Consider the following 20,827-nt stretch of genomic DNA (forward strand, 5'->3'; position numbering starts at 1 on the left):
GGCTTTGATTGAGTTCTGCTACAAGTCAAGAGCTGAGGCGAAAAGAATGAAGGTGGCAAAGAATGCACAGAACACTAACCCTGCTTCTTCTCAGAATTCACAGAATTTTGCAACTTATAAGGAAGGTTACAACGTATATGGAATCGAAAGTGTAAAAATTTAGGGGGTAGGAATGAGGTTCCTTTACAACTTTTAAGTGCACGCTTGACTTCATCCATGTGCCTTTAAGCTGACATTTGGTGGCACTAGGTACTAGCCATAGTCATATCAGCAGATTTTTGTGCTATCATTCATTGTCTTGCTTTTTTTGTGGTCAAGTAAAATTGTGAAAACCATGATGGTCACTGGGGTATATTTACAAAAGAGTTTATTAAAATGAGTCTAGGAAATAAACTCCTTATAAACTCACATACATATCTTTATCCAATGTCCATTTACAAACAGCATAGAAAGATCTTTCAAAAATGTCGATATTAAAAACATTTGATAGCATCACTGACTATAGTGTCCGGGAAGTCAATCCACACTTTAGCACCTTAAAACCTTGAACATTACTATTATTTACATTTTTTAGTTCCCACATTCCAAGAGAAATATTTTTTTACATTTTTCCACCAATATAATTATATACAGGATTGTATTTTTCTGAGGAAAGAAGAAAGTTTTAATCGGTAGCATTTACGGTAATTTACCATAAGGCCACTTTCAGACGTTCAGTATTTGGTCAGTATTCTACATCAGTATTTGTAAGGCAAAATTAGGAGGGGAACAATCAGGAAAAGTATAATAGAAACACGTCACCACTTATTTCACACATTCCTGGTTTTAGTTTACAAATACTGATGTAAAATCCTGACCAAATACTGAATGTGGTCTTAATTGTATTGGAATATTTGGGATATAGTAAAATTGTACTCAATTATTATTTGTAATTATACTCAATTATTTTACTTCTTTTAAACTTTTACAAATAAAAAAAAGTTTAGTTTACATCACCATATTCCAAAATGTGCATATATGCCGTACCGTTTCAGAGTAAAACACACCTGGCTGAGTTAATGCAGCCAGTGCCTGATACATGATGCCCGCAGATTGGGCAGCATGTATGAGTTGACTGATTTTCTTTAAACCTGCTATGGCTTGGTCGCAAGTACAAAATACTGCAATTGTCTTGAACTGTGGTGTAAAGCATTTTAACTGATCGCCTAAGACAGGGATTAATAGATTTTCAGAATGCCTCTGTTGCCATACCATTAGAGATGGGCGAACTCAAACAGTAAAGTTTGGCATCTGTACTGAACACCTACTGTTTGGGCATGGACACCAAACACGGACTTCACGAGGAAGTCCTTGTTACTGTTCGGATTCGGCCCCTCGAACACCAGGTTGTTGCGCTGTCATGTGCATGACAGCACGGCAAACACTGCTTCTGATCAGCGGTAAAATCATTACCGCTGGTCAAACAGAAGTGATTCCCACACTGTCAAATGATCGGAGGTATAAAGTTTACCTCCAGTCACTGGTGTTGGCTAATGTGACTACTGCTCCCCACAGCCTATGCATGCTGTCCCTAATAACAGCCAGGACCGGAGCAGCTGATGGGAGTATTCAACAGCCTGCGCCTACGCTCTAAATAAATAATTAAAAAAATATATAGTGTGGGTTTCTCTGTATTTTTGATAACTAGCCAGGCAAAACTGACACTGCGCCACCGTGCCGCCCGTTTATGCTCTTGCACTTGACATATGATGCATATATACAATACAGACCAAAAGTTTGGACACACCTTCTCATTTAAAGATTTTTCTGTATTTTCATGACTATGAAAATTTGTACATTCACACTGAAGGCATCAAAACTATCAATTAACACATGTGGAATTATATTCTTAACAAAAACGTGTGAAACAACTGAAATTATGTCTTATATTCTACAGTAGGTTTTTCAAAGTAGCCACCTTTTGCTTTGAGGGCCGCTTTGCACACTCTTGGCATTCTCTTGATGAGCTTCAAGAGGCAGTCACCAGGAAAGGTCTTCCAACAATCTTGAAGGAGTTCCCAGAGATGCTTAGCACCCATCACTCTCCTTCTTGGTCAAATAGCTTTTCCACAGCCTAGAGGTGTGTTTGGGGTCATTGTCCTGTTGAAAAATAAATGATGGTCCAACTAAATGCAAACCGGATGGAATAGCATGCCGCTGCAAGAAGCTGCGGAATTGGCATGCATTTTAATGCTAAACACTAGCGTTTTACAAGCATAATTAGCTTGCAGAATGCTAACGTTTTCCAAGCAATCTGTATCATTGCTTGGAAAACTGATTGACAGGTTGTCACACTTGTCAAGCACAGTGTTTGACAATTGTGACCATTTTTTTACTATTGATGCTGTCTATGCAGCATCAATAGTAAAAGATCTAATGTTAAAAATAATTAAAAAAATAATAAATCATGATATTCTCACCTTCAGGCGTCCCACTCAGCGTTCCTGCTCCTCGCGATGCTCCCGTTCCCAATAATGCATAGCTTCAATGACCCCAGATGACGTAGCGGTCTCACGAGACCGCTACGTCATCACAGGTCATTGCCGCAAAACATCCCTTGGAACGGGAGCATCGCGAGGAGCGGGAACGCTGCGAGAGATGCCGGAAGGTGAGAATATCACGATTTATTATTTTAATTCTTTTTTTTAACAATTATATGGTTCCCAGGGCCTGGAGGTGAGTCTCCTCTCCTCCTGCCTGGGTACCAACTGCGCATGATCCGCTTACTTCCTGCATGGTGGGCATAGCCCCATGCGGGAAGTAAGCGGATTAATGCATTCCTATGTGCGGAATCCCTGCAATTTCGCACAAAGAATGAACATGCTATGTTTTTTTCCAGAATGCGATTCCGCCGTGGAAAAAAACGCAACATGTGCACAAAAATTGCGGATTGCATTCTAATAGGATGCTTAATGTATGCGTTTTTTTCGCAGTTTTATCCCATTTTTATAGCGAAAAACTGCGAAAAATCCTGAACGTGTGCACACAGCCTGAGAGTGAAAATGAGAAAACAAATCCAGAAAATCACCTTGTCTGATTTGGCAAGATTTATTTTGCAAATTATGGTGGAAAATAAATATATCTCCTTTTCTTTTTATATTAAATAGTAGCTGGCTGTATAAATAAAAAAATGTGAATATAAACCCCAAATCAAAAATAATTAAATAATATATTACATGTAATACAAATCATGCAAAATTCATATATAAATAAACAAAGTGCTGTATTGAAAAATATCTCATGATAATAAATAAATTGAACATCAATTTAAGAATAGGGGTATATATGCATAAAAAAATCAATAGTGTGTAACCAATGAAATGAAATTCATTTATAAAGTGCCAAGTGCTCATATTAATAGAACTTCCTGATTAAGTTGTGGATTAAAGTAAAATAAGTGGACAGGAAAATATATATATAAATATAAATGCCCAAAGATCAGCACAAATACCAACTGGTATGATGCACCACTGCCTCCGCACACACCACTCCAACGCACGTTTCGCTACCACTTCGTCCGGGACCCAGTGAATGACCTGCATAGAGCTGGGACCACCAAAACAAAGGCTACCCTCAGTAACACACTACACACAGGGACTCAGATCCTGCAGTGCCAGACGTGCCCCCCTGCTTAAGCCAGTACATGTCCGGGCCCATCTGAAGTTTGCTAGAGAGCATTTGGATTATCCAGAAGAGTATTAGGAGAATGTCATATGGTCTGATGAAATCAAAGTAGAACTGTTTGGTAGAAACATAACTCTTCGGGTTTGGAGGAAACAGAATGCTGAGTTGCATCCAAAGAACACCATACCTATTGTGAAGCATGGGGTGGCAACATCATGGTTTGCGGCAGTTTCTCTGCAAAGGGACCAGGACGACTGATCCATGTACATGAAATAATGAATGGGGTCATGCATCATGAGATTATGAGTGCAAACCTCCTTCCATCAGCAAGGGCATTGAAGATGAAACATGGATGGGTCTTTCAGCATGATAATGATCCCAAGCACACCACCAGGGCAACAAAGGAGTGGCTTTGTAAGAAGCATATGAAGGTCCTGGAGTGGCCTAGCCAGTCTACAGATCTCAATCCCATAGAAAACCTTTGGAGGGAGTTGAAAGCCTGTGTTGCCCGGCGATAGGCCCAAAACATCACTGCTCTAGAGTAGATCTGCGTGGAGGAATGGGTCACCATACCACCAACAGTGTGTGCCAACTTTGTCAAAACTTACAGAAAATGTTTGACCACTGTCACTACCAACAAAGGATATATAACAAAATATTGATATGAGCTTTTTTTAAGTGACCAAATACTTATTTTCCATCATAATTTGCAAAATAAATCTTGCCAAGTCAGACAAGGTGGTTTTCTGGATTTTTTTTCTCATTTTGACTCTCATATGTGTGGTCTACGTATGATGTCAATTACAGGCCTCTCATCTTTTTAAGTGGGAGAACTTGCACAATTGGTCGCTGACTAAATACTTTTTTCCCCACTGTATGTTAAAAACCAATGAGGACCCAGCAAAAGCCTGAAATAAACCAATAGTAAGGAAGAACTGATCACTGACTCCAATGACATACAATTTTTTGAAGGGAACTTTATCCCTTCATTGTAGTCCTAAAGAGGTTGTCCAGCCTTAGGGTACAAGTCTGCAGTCACTCTATGTGACTGCAGACTTATGAATACTCACACTGCAAGCACTGTGAGGATTCTACTGTGCCAATGCTGAGAGCTATACTGGCGACATTCTGACTAGAGGTGTCTGGCCTCACTTAATAGACTTGTATTGAGTGAGATCGCGCACGTCTAGTCAGCACATGACCCTGTGTATGCAAATTACATACTCGCGATCTTGAAGCTACTGCTCCCTGCACCGCCACCATAGAATCCTCACATAGAGTGACTGCAGACTTGTACCTTAAGACCAGACAACCTCTTTAAACAACATAGACCTTAGGGTATTTTAATTTTACATCTTTTTCTAACAGCAGATGCTTCAGGAATCGCTCCTTTTTTTCTGGCATTTTATCTGATGTTTGTAAGTTTGAGCTTTTTGTTAATGTTTCCTGAAGCATTTTGTTAGCGTTTTTGTAGGCAATTTCTGTAAATGTTATTTGACCTTTTTTAGACATTTATTAAGAAAGTACTGTATACACTCGAGTATAAGCCGACCCGAGTATAAGCTGAGGCACCTACTTTTGCCACAGAAAAATGGGTAAGCTTATTGACTCAAGTATAAGCCGGGTATGCATTGTCCCCTCATCCCTGTCCTGCTATGCATGGCTCCCCCTTTCCTGTCCTGGTATGAATGCCTCCCCATCCCTGTCTGCATGCCTCCCTCTTCCCTGTCCTGGTATGAATGCCTCCCCATCCCTGCCCCTGTCTGCATGCCTCCCCCGTTCCTTTCCTGTATAATAATAATCTTTATTTTTATATAGTCCTAACATATTCCGCAGCGCTTTACAGTTTGCACACATTATCATCACTGGGGCTCACAATCTAAATTCCCTTTCAGTATGATTTTGGAATGTGGGATGAAACTGGAGTACCCTGAGGAAACCCACGCAAACGCAAGAAGAACATACAAACTCCTTGCAGATGTTGTCCTTCATGGGAATTGAACCCGGGACCCCAGCGCTGCAAGGCTGCAGTGCTAACCACTGAGCCACCGTGCTGCCCTATGCATGCCTCCTCTGTTCAGTCACTGTATGTATGCCTCCCCATTCCCTGTCCTGGTATGAATGCCTCCCCAATTCTGTCCCTGTATGCATGACTCCCAGTCCCGTCTCTGTATGCATGCTTCCTTATTCCCTATCCCTTTGTGCATGATTCCTATTGAAAAAAAAAACAAAACATCATACTCACCTACCTGCGCGCCCTGGGTGCTGCATTTTGTTCCAGCTGCCGGCATCTCCTGCAGTTCTTCTTGTGCTCAGCGGTCACGTGGTACCGCTCATTAAGGTGATGAATATGCGCTCCACCCCTATGAGAGTGGAGACGCATCCATATTCATCACTTTAATGAGCGGTACCATGTGACCGCTGAGCACAGGAAGAGCTGCAGGCAGGTGCCAGCAGCCGGAACGAGATGCAGTGTCAGCACTGAGGGCGCGCAGGTAGATGAGTATAATGTGTGCGCCGGCTCCTGGCACCCGCTGCTCCGCCGCCCCGCCTCCCCCATCAGCTTTCTGTATGGTGACTTGTATATAAGCATAGGGGGGCGTGTTCAGCACAAAATAATGTGCTAAAAACTCGGCTTATACACGAGTATAAATGGTAAATTCTATCATGTTTCAATCTCACAAAGCCAGTGGTTCAGTCTTACTGCTGTGTTACTGCAAATCCTGGTGGCCATATTTTGCCATGTATTGTAAGGTGAAGTACAATGAACACATTTTTTTCCCAAGGGTCATACTTAGAAAAGATTGTATAATCAAATTGAGAGTATGTGCCATGCAGTAAGCAAGTTTTTCTATTGCTTGACAGCCACAATGTTTCTGGCATTGTCACTTATTAGGTAGCCCAGTTGTAGTTTACTCAGAGTCCTCCTGTGTGACATTTGATACAATGTAAAACCCTATTGCTGTCTAGGATAGGAAGATGTCCATTGAGGAGGATGTGGAGAAAGTGTATGAGAATTGCCTAATATGGAGGTATCACCTCACCACCAGTAAAATATTGTGCATCACCTCCATGCAAAACATTTACTCAGTTGGGCGTAAAATACATGTAAAGTCCCTGGCCGTCACTGCTGCTGTTGATGGTTGAGTATAACTTGCAGCACAACATCATTTCGAAGAAACGGACCACATTCTCTGCCACATGAAAATATAAAGCAGAGATGGTTTTATTAAAAAATGATGCTGGCTAGGTATCTTACATTGAGACTGAGCACACTCGATTGTTATGAAAAAAAGGCAGTAAAATTCAAGTGATTCGGCTTCAATTGTGGTGAACTCGGATATGTCGACATTCAGTTTCAACAAAAACGGATGATTGAATGAATGTCTCTTGGGCACCCTAAAGGTTAACTGACAATGCAATAAAAGGAGAGGAGAAAGTGTATGGAAAGCAGTAGATGGCGATAAGGATGGGGTTGATGAGAATGGCAGGTACTACCTGTAAATGAGGACTGGCTACTGGAGAGAGGAGAAGGAGGATGACAGTTTGAGTCTTGCTCTTTTTTCTGGTGAATTTTACTTCCTAAGTTTAACATGAGCAAGTGATGCCATGTCATTTTCTGATTAAGAGAAGTAGTTCCTAGGATGTACATAGCTTATTTTAAAACAAAAGAGCCTGTAAACTGCAATAGATTGGTTTTCTGGCAACACTGAAAATAATTTCCATTTCCGAGATGCTTACACATAGGACTTGCCACCACCACCACCACCACCACCACCATCACACTTTTCAGGCACTGTTCAGTCTCCTGCACAAACATGAAATACAACATTACCTACTTCCAAGCTGGAAGCAAAAGAAGCAGAACTTCACTCAGAAGATCTGCCGGCCAAACCTTGTCTCTACATATTAATACCAAGTTCAACACCATCCCCCTCTGGTGACCAACACAAACAGGATGATGGGGTGCATTAAAAGAGGTCTGGATACACATGATGAGAGCATTATACTGCCTCTGTACAAATCCCTGGTTAGACCGCACATGGAGTACTGTGTACAGTTTTGGGCACCAGTCCTCAGGAAGGATAAAATGAAACTAGTACAAAGGAGGACAACACAATTATTATAGGGGATGAGGGAACTACAATACCTAGAGAGATTAGCAAAATTAGGATTATTTAGTCTAGAAAAAAGATGGCTGAGAGGTGATCTAATAACCATGTATAAGTATATAAGGGGACAATACAAATATACAAATATCTCTCTAAGGATCTGTTTATACCAAGGACGGTCACAAGGGGGCATTCTTTGCTTCTGGAGGAGAGAAGGTTTTTCCACCAACATAGAAGAGGATTCTTTACTGTTAGAGCAGTGAGAATCTGGAATTCCTTGCCTGAGGAGGTGGTGATGGCGAACTCAGTTGAGGGGTTCAAAAGAGGCCTGGAGTGTAACAATATTGTATCTTAGAGTTATTAGATTCTTTAGAAGGACGTAGATCTGGGGATTATTCTGATGGAATATAGGCTGAGCTGGATGGAAAAATGTCATTTTTCGTCCTTGCTAACTATGTTACTGTTACTATGTTACTATGACATCACCTACATGGCACCACAATCCAGTTCCAAAGTCTTGAGCTGCCTGCCCCATCCTTTATTCTCACCTAGAGATTTGCCCTGTCAAATGTCAATACCCCTGACATGGTCACTACCACCATAGCTTGCAGATGCAGCAAAAAAGCTTGATGTTTCAATTGTGCCCTCCATTTCCTCCTGCCCTATGTCCCTGAAGCCAAAAGCTGACAGTCCATCTCATCCAATTAATTAAAAAAAAGTTGTTTTTGTGAAAGATCTTACTCCTGGTGTGCTGTGATTTTGAGGACTATAAGGCTGAATGGATAGAGGTGTCATTGGTGCTATTGTAAGTCTCCTATGAAAAAGATTAGAAAAGATTAGATGTTTGTAAGCATTGACTCAAACTGTCGCTGTCAGCGGTAACATTATTCTACTGTTGCTAAGACAAATTATGTAGCATATATTTTCCTCCCCACTAAAACGTATGCCAGAGGCAAAGTAAGGTGCTAGTGTACCACACTTAATGCTATTTCTGTGGAAATGGTTTCTGTCAGCAGTACAGATGCTGCTACTGCTAGAGGTTTCCATATTTTTAGTCGTGGCATGTTTTTGTTTCTCTTAGTCTATTATCAATGCCTTTTTTTTCATGTGCCATACATTCTGTACTCAATTATAATTTTTACAAAAAATTTTAACATCACTTATTAAACCCTGCAAAAATACAGAATCAGCCAAAAATACTGGTAGGGTACAAGTGACGGCCAAAACATAATGGAATAACAGCATGGCCATAGTATCAGTTTAGCATCTTAAACAAGCGTGCCAAAACAGACAGGAACAGTGAAATGCCTAGAATTAATGTAATTTATTTTTACGTTTTTTGATAAGCAAATTAAATCCCCCTCATCAAAGAAAACATAGTAACAATGATTGCCAAGTAAGTACGCTGCTTCCAAATGAGGCAACAGACAACAGTATAGTTGCGAAATTAGGCTAGTAAAACAGGAATGCAAAAATGAAAATGTGTACAATTTAACCCCTTCATGACCCAGCCTATTTTGGCCTTAATGACCTTGCCGTTTTTTGAAATTCTGACCAGTGTCCCTTTATGAGGTAATAACTCAGGAAAGCTTCAACGGATCCTAGCGATTCTGAGATTGTTTTTTCGTGACATATTGGGCTTCATGTTAGTGGTAAATTTAGGTCGATAATTTCTGAGTTTATTTGTGAAAAAAACGGAAATTTGGCAAAAAATTTGAAAATTTCGCAATTTTCACATTTTGAATTTTTATTCTGTTAAACCAGAGAGTTATGTGACACAAAATAGTTAATAAATAACGTTTTCCACATGTCTACTTTACATCAGCACAATTTTGGAAACAATTTTTTTTTTTGCTAGGAAGTTATAAGGGTTAAAATTTGACCAGTGATTTCTCATTTTTACAACAAAATTTACAAAACCATTTTTTTTAGGGACCACCTCACATTTGAAGTCATTTTGAGGGTTCTATATGGCTGAAAATACCCAAAAGTGACACCATTCTAAAAACTGCACCCCTCAAGGTGCTCAAAACCACATTCAAGAAGTTTATTAACCCTTCAGGTGTTTCACAGCAGCAGAAGCAACATGGAAGTAAAAAATGAACATTTAACTTTTTAGTCACAAAAATGATCTTTTAGCAACAATTTTTTTATTTTCCCAGCGGTAAAAGGAGAAACTGGACCACGGACGTTGTTGTCCAATTTGTCCTGAGTACGCTGATACCTCAAATGTGGGGGTAAACCACTGTTTGGGAGAACGGCAGGGCTCGGAAGGGAAGGAGCGCCATTTGACTTTTTGAATGAAAAATTGGCTCCAATCTTTAGCGGACACCATGTCACGTTTGGAGAGCCCCCGTGTGCCTAAACATTGGAGCTCCCCCACAAGTGACCCCATTTTGGAAACTAGACCCCCAAGGAACTTATCTAGAAGCATAGTGAGCACTTTAAACCCCCAGGTGCTTCACAAATTGATCCGTAAAAATGAAAAAGTACTTTTTTTTCACAAAAAAATTATTTTAGCCTCAATTTTTTCATTTTCACATGGGCAACAGGATAAAATGGATCCTAAATTTTGTTGGGCAATTTCTCCTGAGTACACCAATACCTCACATGTGGGGGTAAACCACTGTTTGGGCACATGGTAAGGCTCGGAAGGGAAGGAGCGCCATTTGACTTTTTGAATGAAAAATTATCTCCATCGTTAGCGGACACCATGTCGCGTTTGGAAAGCCCCTGTGTGCCTAAACATTGGAGCTCCTCCACAAGTGACCCCATTTTGGAAACTAGACCCCCCAAGGAACTCATCTAGAGGCATAGTGAGCACTTTAAACCCCCAGGTGCTTCACAAATTGATCCGCAAATATGAAAAAGTACTTTTTTTTCACACAAAATTTCTTTTAGCCTCAATTCTTTCATTTTCACATGGGCAACAGGATAAAATGGATTCTAAAATTTGTTGGGCAATTTCTCCTGAGTATGCCGATACCTCATATGTGGGGGTAAACCACTGTTTGGGTGCACGGCAAGGCTCGGAAGGGGAGGCGTGCCATTTGACTTTTTGAATGGAAAATTAGCTCCAATCGTTAGCGGACACCATGTCGCGTTTGGAGAGCCCCTGTGTGCCTAAACATTGGAGCTCCCCTACAAGTGACCACATTTTGGAAACTAGACCCCCCAAGGAACTTATCTAGATGCATAGTGAGCACTTATAACCCCCAGGTGCTTCACAGAAGTTTATAACGCAGAGCCGTGAAAATAAAAAAATAATTTTTCTTTCCTCAAAAATGATTTTTAGCCCAGAATTTTTTATTTTCCCAAGGGTAATAGGAGAAATTGGATCCCAAATGTTGTTGTCCAGTTTGTCCTGAGTACGATGATACCCCATATGTGGGGGTAAACCACTGTTTGGGCGCACGGCAGGGCTCGGAAGGGAAGGCACGCCATTTGGCTTTTTGAATGGAAAATTAGCTCCAATCATTAGTGGACACCATGTCGCGTTTGGAGAGCCCCTGTGTGCCTAAACATTGGAGCTCCCGCACAAGTGACCCCATTTTGGAAACTAGACCTCCCAAGGAACTAATCTAGATGTGTGGTGAGCACTTTGAACCCCCAAGTGCTTCACAGAAGTTTATAACGCAGAGCCGTGAAAATAAAAAATGTGTTTCCTTTCCTCAAAAATATTTTTTTTAGCCCAGAATTTTTTTATTTTTGCAAGAGTAACAGGAGAAATTGGACCCCAAAAGTTGTTGTCCAGTTTCTCCTGAGTACGCTGATACCCCATATGTGGGGGTAAACCACTGTTTTGCACACGTCGGGGTTCGGAAGGGAAGTAGTGACGTTTTGAAATGCAGACTTTGATGGAATGCTCTGCGGGCATCAGGTTGCGTTTGCAGAGCCCCTGATGTGCCTAAACAGTAGGAACTCCCCACAAGTGACTCCATTTTGGAAACTAGACCCCCAAGGGAACTTATCTAGATGTGTGGTGAGCACTTTGAACCCCCAAGTGCTTCACAGAAGTTTATAACGCAGAGCCGTGAAAATAATAAATGTGTTTCCTTTCCTCAAAAATATTTTTTTAGCCCAGAATTTTTTATTTTTGCAAGAGTAACAGGAGAAATTGGACCCCAAAAGTTGTTGTCCAGTTTCTCCTGAGTACGCTGATACCCCATATGTGGGGGTAAACCACTGTTTGGGCACATGCCGGGGCTCGGAAGGGAAGTAGTGACGTTTTGGAATGCAGACTTTGATGGAATGGTCTGCGGGCATCATGTTACGTTTGCAGAGCCCCTGATATGCCTAAACAGTAGAAACCCCCCACAAGTGACCCCATTTTGGAAACTAGACCCCCCAAGGAACTTATCTAGATGTGTGGTGAGCACGTTCAACCCCCAAGTGCTTCACAGAAGTTTACAACGCAGAGCCGTGAAAATAAAAAATCATTTTTCTTTCCTCAAAAAAGATGTTTTAGCAAGCAATTTTTTATTTTCACAAGGGTAACAGGAGAATTTGGACCCCAATATTTGTTGCCCAGTTTGTTGTGAGTACGCTGATACCCCATATGTGGGGGTAAACCACTGTTTGGGCGCACGTCAGGGCTCGGAAGGGAAGTAGTGACATTTGAAATGCAGACTTTGATGGAATGGTCTGCGGGCGTCACATTGCATTTGCAAAGCCCCTGATGTGCCTAAACAGTAGAAACCCCCCACAAGTGACCCCATTTTGGAAACTAGACCCCCCAAGGAACTTATCTAGATGTGTGGTGAGCACGTTCAACCCCCAAGTGCTTCACAGAAGTTTACAACGCAGAGCCGTGAAAATAAAAAATCATTTTTCTTTCCTCAAAAAAGATGTTTTAGCAAGCAATTTTTTATTTTTGCAAGGGTAACAGGAGAAATTGGACCCCAACAGTTGTTGCCCAGTTTGTCCTGAGTACGCTGGTACCCCAAATGTGGGGGTAAACCACTGTTTTGGCGCACGTCGGGGCTTGGAAGGGCGGGAGCACCATTTGACTTTTTGAACGCAAGATTGGCTGGAATCAATGGTGGCGCCATGTTGCGTTTGGAGACCCCTGATGTGCCTAAACAGTGGAAACCCCTCAATTCTAACTTCAACACTAACCCCAACACACCCCTAATCCTAATCCCAACTGTAGCCATAACCCTAATCACAACCCTAACCCCAACACACCCCTAACCACAACCCTAACCGCAACACACCCGTAACCCTAATTCCAACCCTAATCCTAACCCTAATCCCAACCGTAACCCTAATCCCAACCCTAACCACAACTGTAACCCCAACACACTCCTAACCCTATCCGTAACCCTAACCACAAGCCTAATCTTAACCCTATTTCAAACCCTAGCCCTAATTCCAACCCTAACTCTAATTCCAACCCTAACCCTAAGGCTATGTGCCCACGTTGCGGATTCGTGTGAGATTTTTCCGCACGATTTTTGAAAAATCTGCAGGTAAAAGGCACTGCGTTTTACCTGCGGATTTACAGCAGATTTCCAGTGTTTTTTTGTGCGGATTTCACCTGCGGATTCCTATTGAGGAACAGGTGTAAAACGCTGCGGAATCCGCACAAAGAATTGACATGCTGCGGAAAATACAACGCAGCGTTTCTGCACGGAATTTTCCGCACCATGGGCACAGCGGATTTGGTTTTCCTTAGGTGTACATGGTACTGTAAACCTGATGGAAAACTGCTTCGAATTCGCAGCGGCCAATCCGCTGCGGATCCGCGGCCAATCCGCTACCGATCCGCTGCGGATCCGCGGCCAATCCGCTGCCAATCCGCTGCGGATCCGCGGCCAATCCGCTGCGGATCCGCTGCCAATCCGCTGCGGATCCGCGGCCAATCCGCTACCGATCCGTGGCCAATCCGCTGCGGATACGCTGCCAATCCGCTGCGGATCCACGGCCAATCCGCTGCCAATCCGCTGCGGATCCGCTGCCAATCCGTGGCCGATCCGCTGCGGATCCGCTGCCGATCCGCGGCCAATCCGCTGCCAATCCGCTGCGGATCCGCTGCCGATCCGCTGCGGATCCGCTGCGGATCCGCTGCGGATCCGTGGCCGATCCGCTGCGGATCCGCGGCCGATCCGCTGCGGATCCGCTGCGGATCCGCGGCCGATCCGCGGCCGATCCGCTCTGTGTGCACATGCCATAACCCTACCCCTAACCCTACCCGTAACCCTAACCCTACCCCTAGTTCTAACCCTAGTTCTAACCCTAACCCTAGTGGAAAAAAAAAATAAATAAATTATTTATTTTATTATTGTCCCTATGGGGGTGATAAAGGGGGGGGGGGTTATTTATTATTTTTTTTATTTTGATCGCTGTGATAGAACCTACCACAGCGATCAAAATGTACTTGTAAGGAATCTGCCGACTGGCAGATTCGGCGGGCGCACTGAGCATGCGCCCGCCATTTTCCAAGATGGCGGCGCCCAGCGAGGAGACGGCCGGACACCGGGAGGATCGGTAAGTATGAAGGGGTGGTGGGGGGGTGGATCGGAGCACAGGGGGGGTGATCGGAGCACAGGGGGGGGGATCTGAGCAAGGAGGGAGCGGACAGGAGGACGGGGGAGCCGGCAGGCGGACGGAGGGGACCGGACCCCATAACGGAGGACTGGGGGGGCGATCGGGGGGGGGGGTCACTTTAGTATTTCCAGCCATGGCCGATGATATTGCAGCATCGGCCATGGCTGGATTGTAATATTTCACCAGTTTTTTAGGTGAAATATTACAAATCGCTCTGATTGGCTGTTGAAAGTGAAACTGCCAATCAGAGCGATCGTAGCCACGGGGGGGTGAAGCCACCCCCCCTGGGCTGAAGCACCACTCCCCCTGTCTCTGCAGATCGGGTAAAATGGGAGTTAACCCCTTCACCCGATCTGCAGGGACGCGATCCCTCCATGACGCATACGCTGCGTCACAGGTCGGGAAGGCACAGACTTTCATGACGCAGCGTATGCGTCAAAGGTCGGGAAGGGGTTAAAAAAATATATAGATTACATTTTAAGTAATATTTTATTTTCCTCCCAACAAAATGCAGTAATCAAGATTGCAATGTTATTAGAATGGTTACATGCACAAAAGGTCAATGGTGGCACCAGCCGGTAGTATTTTTGTGTGTTGTATGATTATGAGGACTAGTAAAACAGGTATGCCAACAGTAAATTGTGTATAATTTTTTTATTTATTTTACGTAATATTTTAACCCCATCTCCACAAAAAGCTGTGACCAAGAATGCTACTTTAGTCGTTGGGTATTTGCACAGAAAGTAAGATGCGGCATGATCCCAAAGTACCGTGGGGATTACAGTTGTTAAATTGCATTAGTAAAGCAGTTATGAAAACATAAAATCTGTCCTTTATTTTTAAAGATTTAAAAAAAAAGAAAAAAACTTTGCTTTTCCCGTAAAATACATAACAAGAAAAGCTAAGTACACATCTCAAAAGACAGCACAAGCCTCTGTTTTTGGGTGGAATGTATGAGTGTAACATTGGATGATATCAAGTGTGCAAAAAACTTTTTTTTATCATGTATATACAGTACAGACCAAAAGTTTGGACACACCTCATTTAAAGATTTTTCTGTATTTTCATGACTATGAAAATTGTAAATTCACACTGAAGGCATCAAAACTATGAATTGACACATGTGGAATTATATGCTTAACAAAAAAGTGTGAAACAACTGAAAATATGTCTTATATTCTAGGTTCTTCAAAGTAGCCACCTTTTGCTTTGATGACTGCTTTGCACACTCTTGGCATTCTCTTGATGAGCTTCCAGAGGTAGTCACCAGAAATGGTTTTCACTTCACAGGTGTGTCCTGTCAGGTTTAATAAGTGGGATTTCTTGCTTATAAATGGGGTTGGGACCATCAGTTGTGTTGTGCAGAAGTCTGGTGGATACACAACTGATAGTCCTACTGAATAGACTGTTAGAATTTGTATTATGGCAAGAAAAAAGCAACTAAGTAAAGAAAAACGAGTGGCCATCATTATTTTAAGAAATGAAGGTCAGTCAGTCCAAAAAATTGGGAAAACTTTGAAAGTGTCCCCAAGTGTAGTTGCAAAAACCATCAAGCGCTACAAAGAAACAGGCTCACATGAGGACTGCCCCAGGAAAGGAAGATCAAGAGTCACCTCTGCTTCTGAGGATAAGTTTATCCGAGTCACCAGCCTCAGAAATCGCAGGTTAACAGCAGCTCAGATTAGAGACCAGGTCAATGCCACACACAGTTCTAGCAGCAGACACATCTCTACAACAACTGTTAAGAGGAGACTTTGTGCAGCAGGCCTTCATGGTAAAATAGCTGCTAGGAAACCACTGCTAAGGACAGGCAACAAGCAGAAGAAACTTGCTTGGGCTAAAGAACACAAGGAATGGACATTAGACCAGTGGAAATCTGTGCTTTGGTCTGATGAGTCCAAATTTGAGATCTTTGGATCCAACCACCGTGTCTTTGTGCGACTCAGAAAAGGTGAACGGATGGACTCTACATGTCTGATTCCCACTGTGAAGCATAGAGGAGGAGGTGTGATGGTGTGGGGGTGCTTTGCTTGTGACACTGTTGGGGATTTATTCAAAATTGAAGGCATACTGAACCAGCATGGCTACCACAGCATCTTGCAGCGGCATGCTATTCCATCCGTTTTGCATTTAGTTGGACCATCATTTATTTTTCAACAGGACAATGACCCCAAACACACCTCCAGGCTGTGTAAGGGCTATTTGACCAAGAAGGAGAGTGATGGGGTGCTACACCTGATGACCTGGTCTCCACAGTCACCAGACCTGAACCCAGTCGAGATGGTTTGGGGTGAGGTGGACCGCAGAGTGAAGGCAAAAGGGCCAACAAGTGCTAAGCATATCTGGGAACATCTTCAAGATTGTTGGAAGACCATTTCCGGTGACTACCTTTTGAAGCTCATCAAGAGAATGCCAAGAGTGTGCAAAGCAGTCATCAAGGCAAAAGGTGGCTACTTTGAAGAGCCTAGAATATAAGACATATTTTCAGTTGTTTCACACTTTTTTGTTAAGTATATAATTCCACATGTGTTAGGATTTTTCTTTTGCTTTTTTAAAAAAGACAAAAGGAATGCAACAACTGAGGGGACTTAAACTGCCCTTCTTTTTTGTATTGCATGAAAAATGAAAAAAAGTGTATTAAGGTACTGTACTGTAGGATATTACAGATCAATCAGTTCGCAGTTGCATGGACTTGGGTCCATCACCTTCCAATCACTTGAATCTGTGTATTATTGTTACACAGACATTTTATATGTGTTTCAGCATTGGATTAATACACCACACTCTGATTTATGCCTTTCTTTACTCATTTGTAATGATGAGCTGCATCATGATCTCTGCTTTCCCTTCTCTCATCTTTTATAGTGGCTGTAATGGCCTCCCTGATTGGCTGTGCTAGATCATGTGATGTGATACCTACATTTTTTTTTACTTTGGCATTTTCATGCCAGGTTTGAGCATCTCTCTTTAGATTGTTTTTATCAAATTTTTATTATAACCGGGAAGGGTTAGCTGGGGGTGAAAGGGTGGGATATGAATGAGGATAGGTTAACTAAAATTAGAGAACTCACAAATTCCAATGATCAATATTGGAGGAAATGATATAACTGTATCTTATTCAAATATCTAACTTCATGGAAAGAGATACAAAGAGATGTAAATGGTAAAGTTAATTCACAGAATTTTAGAAAGTAGAAACATAAACGACTATGTGCGGAATTTGCTGATCCAGATCTTCCAGGTTTGAGCATCTCTGGCAAAATAGGCAGAGCGGAGGTGGAATGGGGCTTGGTAAATCAAATTTATCAAAAGTGGTGGCATTTTTTATGTTAGAAATGTTATTCCAGTCCCTAAGGGTATGAGTCCACATTCAGGAAATGCTGCATGTTTCACGCTGCGTAGAGCCGCAGCGTCAAACACGCAGCATCCAGATGTTATAGCATAGTGGAGGGGATTTCATGAAATCTCATCTCCACTATGCAGTAAAACCCGCAGGCGGCAGACCCGCGTAAACGGACATGCGGCGCGTCTTTTCAGAACGCAGCATGTCTGTTTACAGTGCGGCGACGCTCCGTCGCCGCAAATTTCCCATAGATAATCATTAGCTGCGGAAAACCGCAGTGATATGCGTAGAAACTGATAAGTTCTCGCGATAACTTAGCTTACCGCGAGAACTGCTGTCCACGTGACCGGGGGTTATCTCCGGTCACACTAGGCTAGTTCTCATGATCAGCTGACCGTGAGTGCTAGAATATAGGTGATCGCTGGAGAGTTATCTCCAGCGATCATCTACAAGCTCTGCTATGTCTGGATGTCAGGCATCCAGATGTAGTAGAGCTGGACTCGTCGTGGGACACTCGTTATGGGATATCTGCGGACAGGGAGTATGAATTTGGTTTGTTTTTTTTTTGCTTTTTTGCAGGACGAGGGTCTTCAAGAGGATTGAGCGTACAATAAAGATATGGTCAAAAAATGTGTGTAATCATTTCATTAAAATACTTTTTTCTAGTGTCTGTTTTATTTACACTTTACTAGGATTAATAATGGATAGGCGTCTTATTGACGCCTCGCCATTATTAACCGGGCTTAATGTCACCTAAGGTGTCATTAACCCCTTATTACCCCATATCCCACCACTACTCGGGAGTGGGAAGAGAGAGGCTAAGCGCCGGAATTGGCGCATCTTATAGATGCGCCATTTCAGGGGTGGCTGGGGGCTGGTATTTGTAGCCGGGGGGCCAATATCCATGGTCTCTCTCTAGGCTATGAATATCAGCCCAATTTTTATTTTTTTTAAATTAAACATATTGCATTTAAGGCCAGGGTAAATACCCGACACTGCCGCGGGCACTCAGGACCAGAGCGTTCAGCTGCATAGAAATACATGCAGCCGCACACTCCGGTCCCGAGTGCCTGCGGCAGTGCCAGGTATTGAAGTGAGAGACTTGTGTGAGTTTCTCGCGAGTGTGACCCCAGCCTAACGCAGATTTCATGGGTGTATGTGTCTTTATTTAAGGCCGGGATCACACATGCGAGAAACTCGAACGAGTCTCGAATCTTAATACCCGGCACTGCCACCGGCACTTGGGACCGGAGCATGCGGCTGCATAGAAATACATGCAACAGCACGCTCCGTCCTATTAATCTATTATCTATTTATCTATTATCTATCAATATGTCTATCTATCTATCGTATCCATCTATCGTATCCATCTATCTATCGTATCCATCTATCGTATCTATCTATTAATCTATTATCTATTTATCTATTATCTATCAATATATCTATCGTATCTATCTATCTATCGTATCCATCTATCATATCCATCTATCGTATCAATCTATCTATCGTATCTATCTATCTATCATATCTATCTTTTAGTCTATTATCTATCTATCAATATATCTATCGATATATCTATATATAGATAGATATAGTTATAGATAGATATAGCAGTAGATAATTGATAGATATATCGATAGATAGATACCATAGATAAATACAATAGATAGATAGATAGATAGATAGATACGATAGATGGATATGATAGCTAGATAGATATGATAGATAGATATGATAGATGGATATGATAGATAGATATGATAGATACGATAGATAGACATCAATCGTATCCATCTATCTAGCTGTGTGTGTAAACATTATTCTTCAATAGAGTATGTAAATGAAGAGGTTGGACAAGAAATTACATCACAATTTTTTTCTTGTATATCTTTATTTAGCTTACAAACACACAAATCCGCATGAAAAAAAAACGCATGAAAAACGCAGGTGACCTGCCAGTGACCTCAGGTGCAGATTTGGTGCAGATTTTACCTGCGTCAAATCATGAGCAAATCATGATGCAATCTTGAACGTGGACACATACCCTAAATGAAGTAGTATTTTTGGTGAGGCCAACAGAGGCGCATGCACGGATAAGATGTTCCAAATTCATGAATTCGCATATGCCTCTTAATGAATTTGGTGCATCTTATTAATTCATGTCCCTCATTAACAGTGGCATAGGAAACACCAGCAGGGCCTATGTTTTCATTAATACATGGCATTGAGGTGTAGACTAAGAATGTACTTACTATACATGGTTGATTTTTCTGAATCCTGACAACCCAATTATTTACAAGTGTCTCAAATATTAATCAATAAGGTGTAAGTAGTTCCCTGGTTATTGTGTGCTCAGCTCAGGGAATAAATGTAAAAAAGGAAGTCACTTAAACAATTCTCTCCATAAAGCTGACTGAAGGAATGTGTATACTTATCAGACTTTCCTTATGTCAACTGGGGTCCTGGGTTTTGACAGTTTCACTCAAATAAATGGACCGCAAAAATCTGTAAAGATATAAACAATGTCCTTGATTCATTAAAGCAATTTTGCCAGAATTCTGGTGTCAAATGCTTTTAAAAGTTGCAAAATGTTTGCGTAGCTCAGCTCTGAGATGCACAAACTTTTTTCTTTCGGCATTTTCACATGAGGAACTTGAGTCAGATTTCTGGCCCAGCACAAACCACTCGTCAGATTCTCCAGTGTGCACTTCGTAATGAATAAGAAACGAACACCCTCATCGAGACCAGTGAGAAAATTGCCGGTCTTGATGAAATGGGACCATAGTGTATCAAAATTATACAGTTTGTGTCATAAATGAAAAACATGGAAATACTGAAAACTCATTGCACTAGTTTGTGTTTGGAGCTTACCCGATTTATTTTATGTCACACAAGCTAAACACACAAGCATACCATTTTTTATTTTTCTTTGCTTTGTTGTGTCCTTGGGTTTTAGATGAAAAAAATATTGGATGCTTCATGAAGAGCAACAGACATGTTAATTGCAAAAACAAGAAAAAGCAGAGGCCATATACAATGGGGATCACCACACAGCAAAGATTCATTCGTGCATGAATCTTTGCTGTGTGGTGATCCCCATTGTATATGGCCTCTGCTTTTTCTTGTTTTTGTATTTATACGTTATTCTGAGGTCAGGGTT

General features: G+C 42.0%; 1 protein-coding gene across 4 annotated transcripts in view; it reads left to right on the forward strand.

Moving 5' to 3' along the window:
- The window catches only part of GRIA2 (glutamate ionotropic receptor AMPA type subunit 2), a 351,551-nt gene that overhangs the window by 327,897 nt on the left and 2,827 nt on the right, over nucleotides 1–20,827 (forward strand). For 3 of the 4 annotated variants that reach the window (XR_013219998.1, XM_077279402.1, XM_077279403.1), the window contains one exon: nucleotides 1–166. This exon is cut by the window's left edge and continues 83 nt beyond it. Coding sequence is in view for 3 of the 4 variants with exons in the window: in XM_077279402.1 (XP_077135517.1) it covers nucleotides 1–163 (163 nt within the window). In the remaining variant the exon portion in view is untranslated. The remainder of the gene's footprint in view (nucleotides 167–20,827) is intronic. The other variant, XM_077279404.1, reaches the window with a different exon arrangement.

Source organism: Ranitomeya variabilis, chromosome 1 (assembly GCF_051348905.1).
Source record: "Ranitomeya variabilis isolate aRanVar5 chromosome 1, aRanVar5.hap1, whole genome shotgun sequence".
NCBI classification, from domain to species: domain Eukaryota; kingdom Metazoa; phylum Chordata; class Amphibia; order Anura; family Dendrobatidae; genus Ranitomeya; species Ranitomeya variabilis.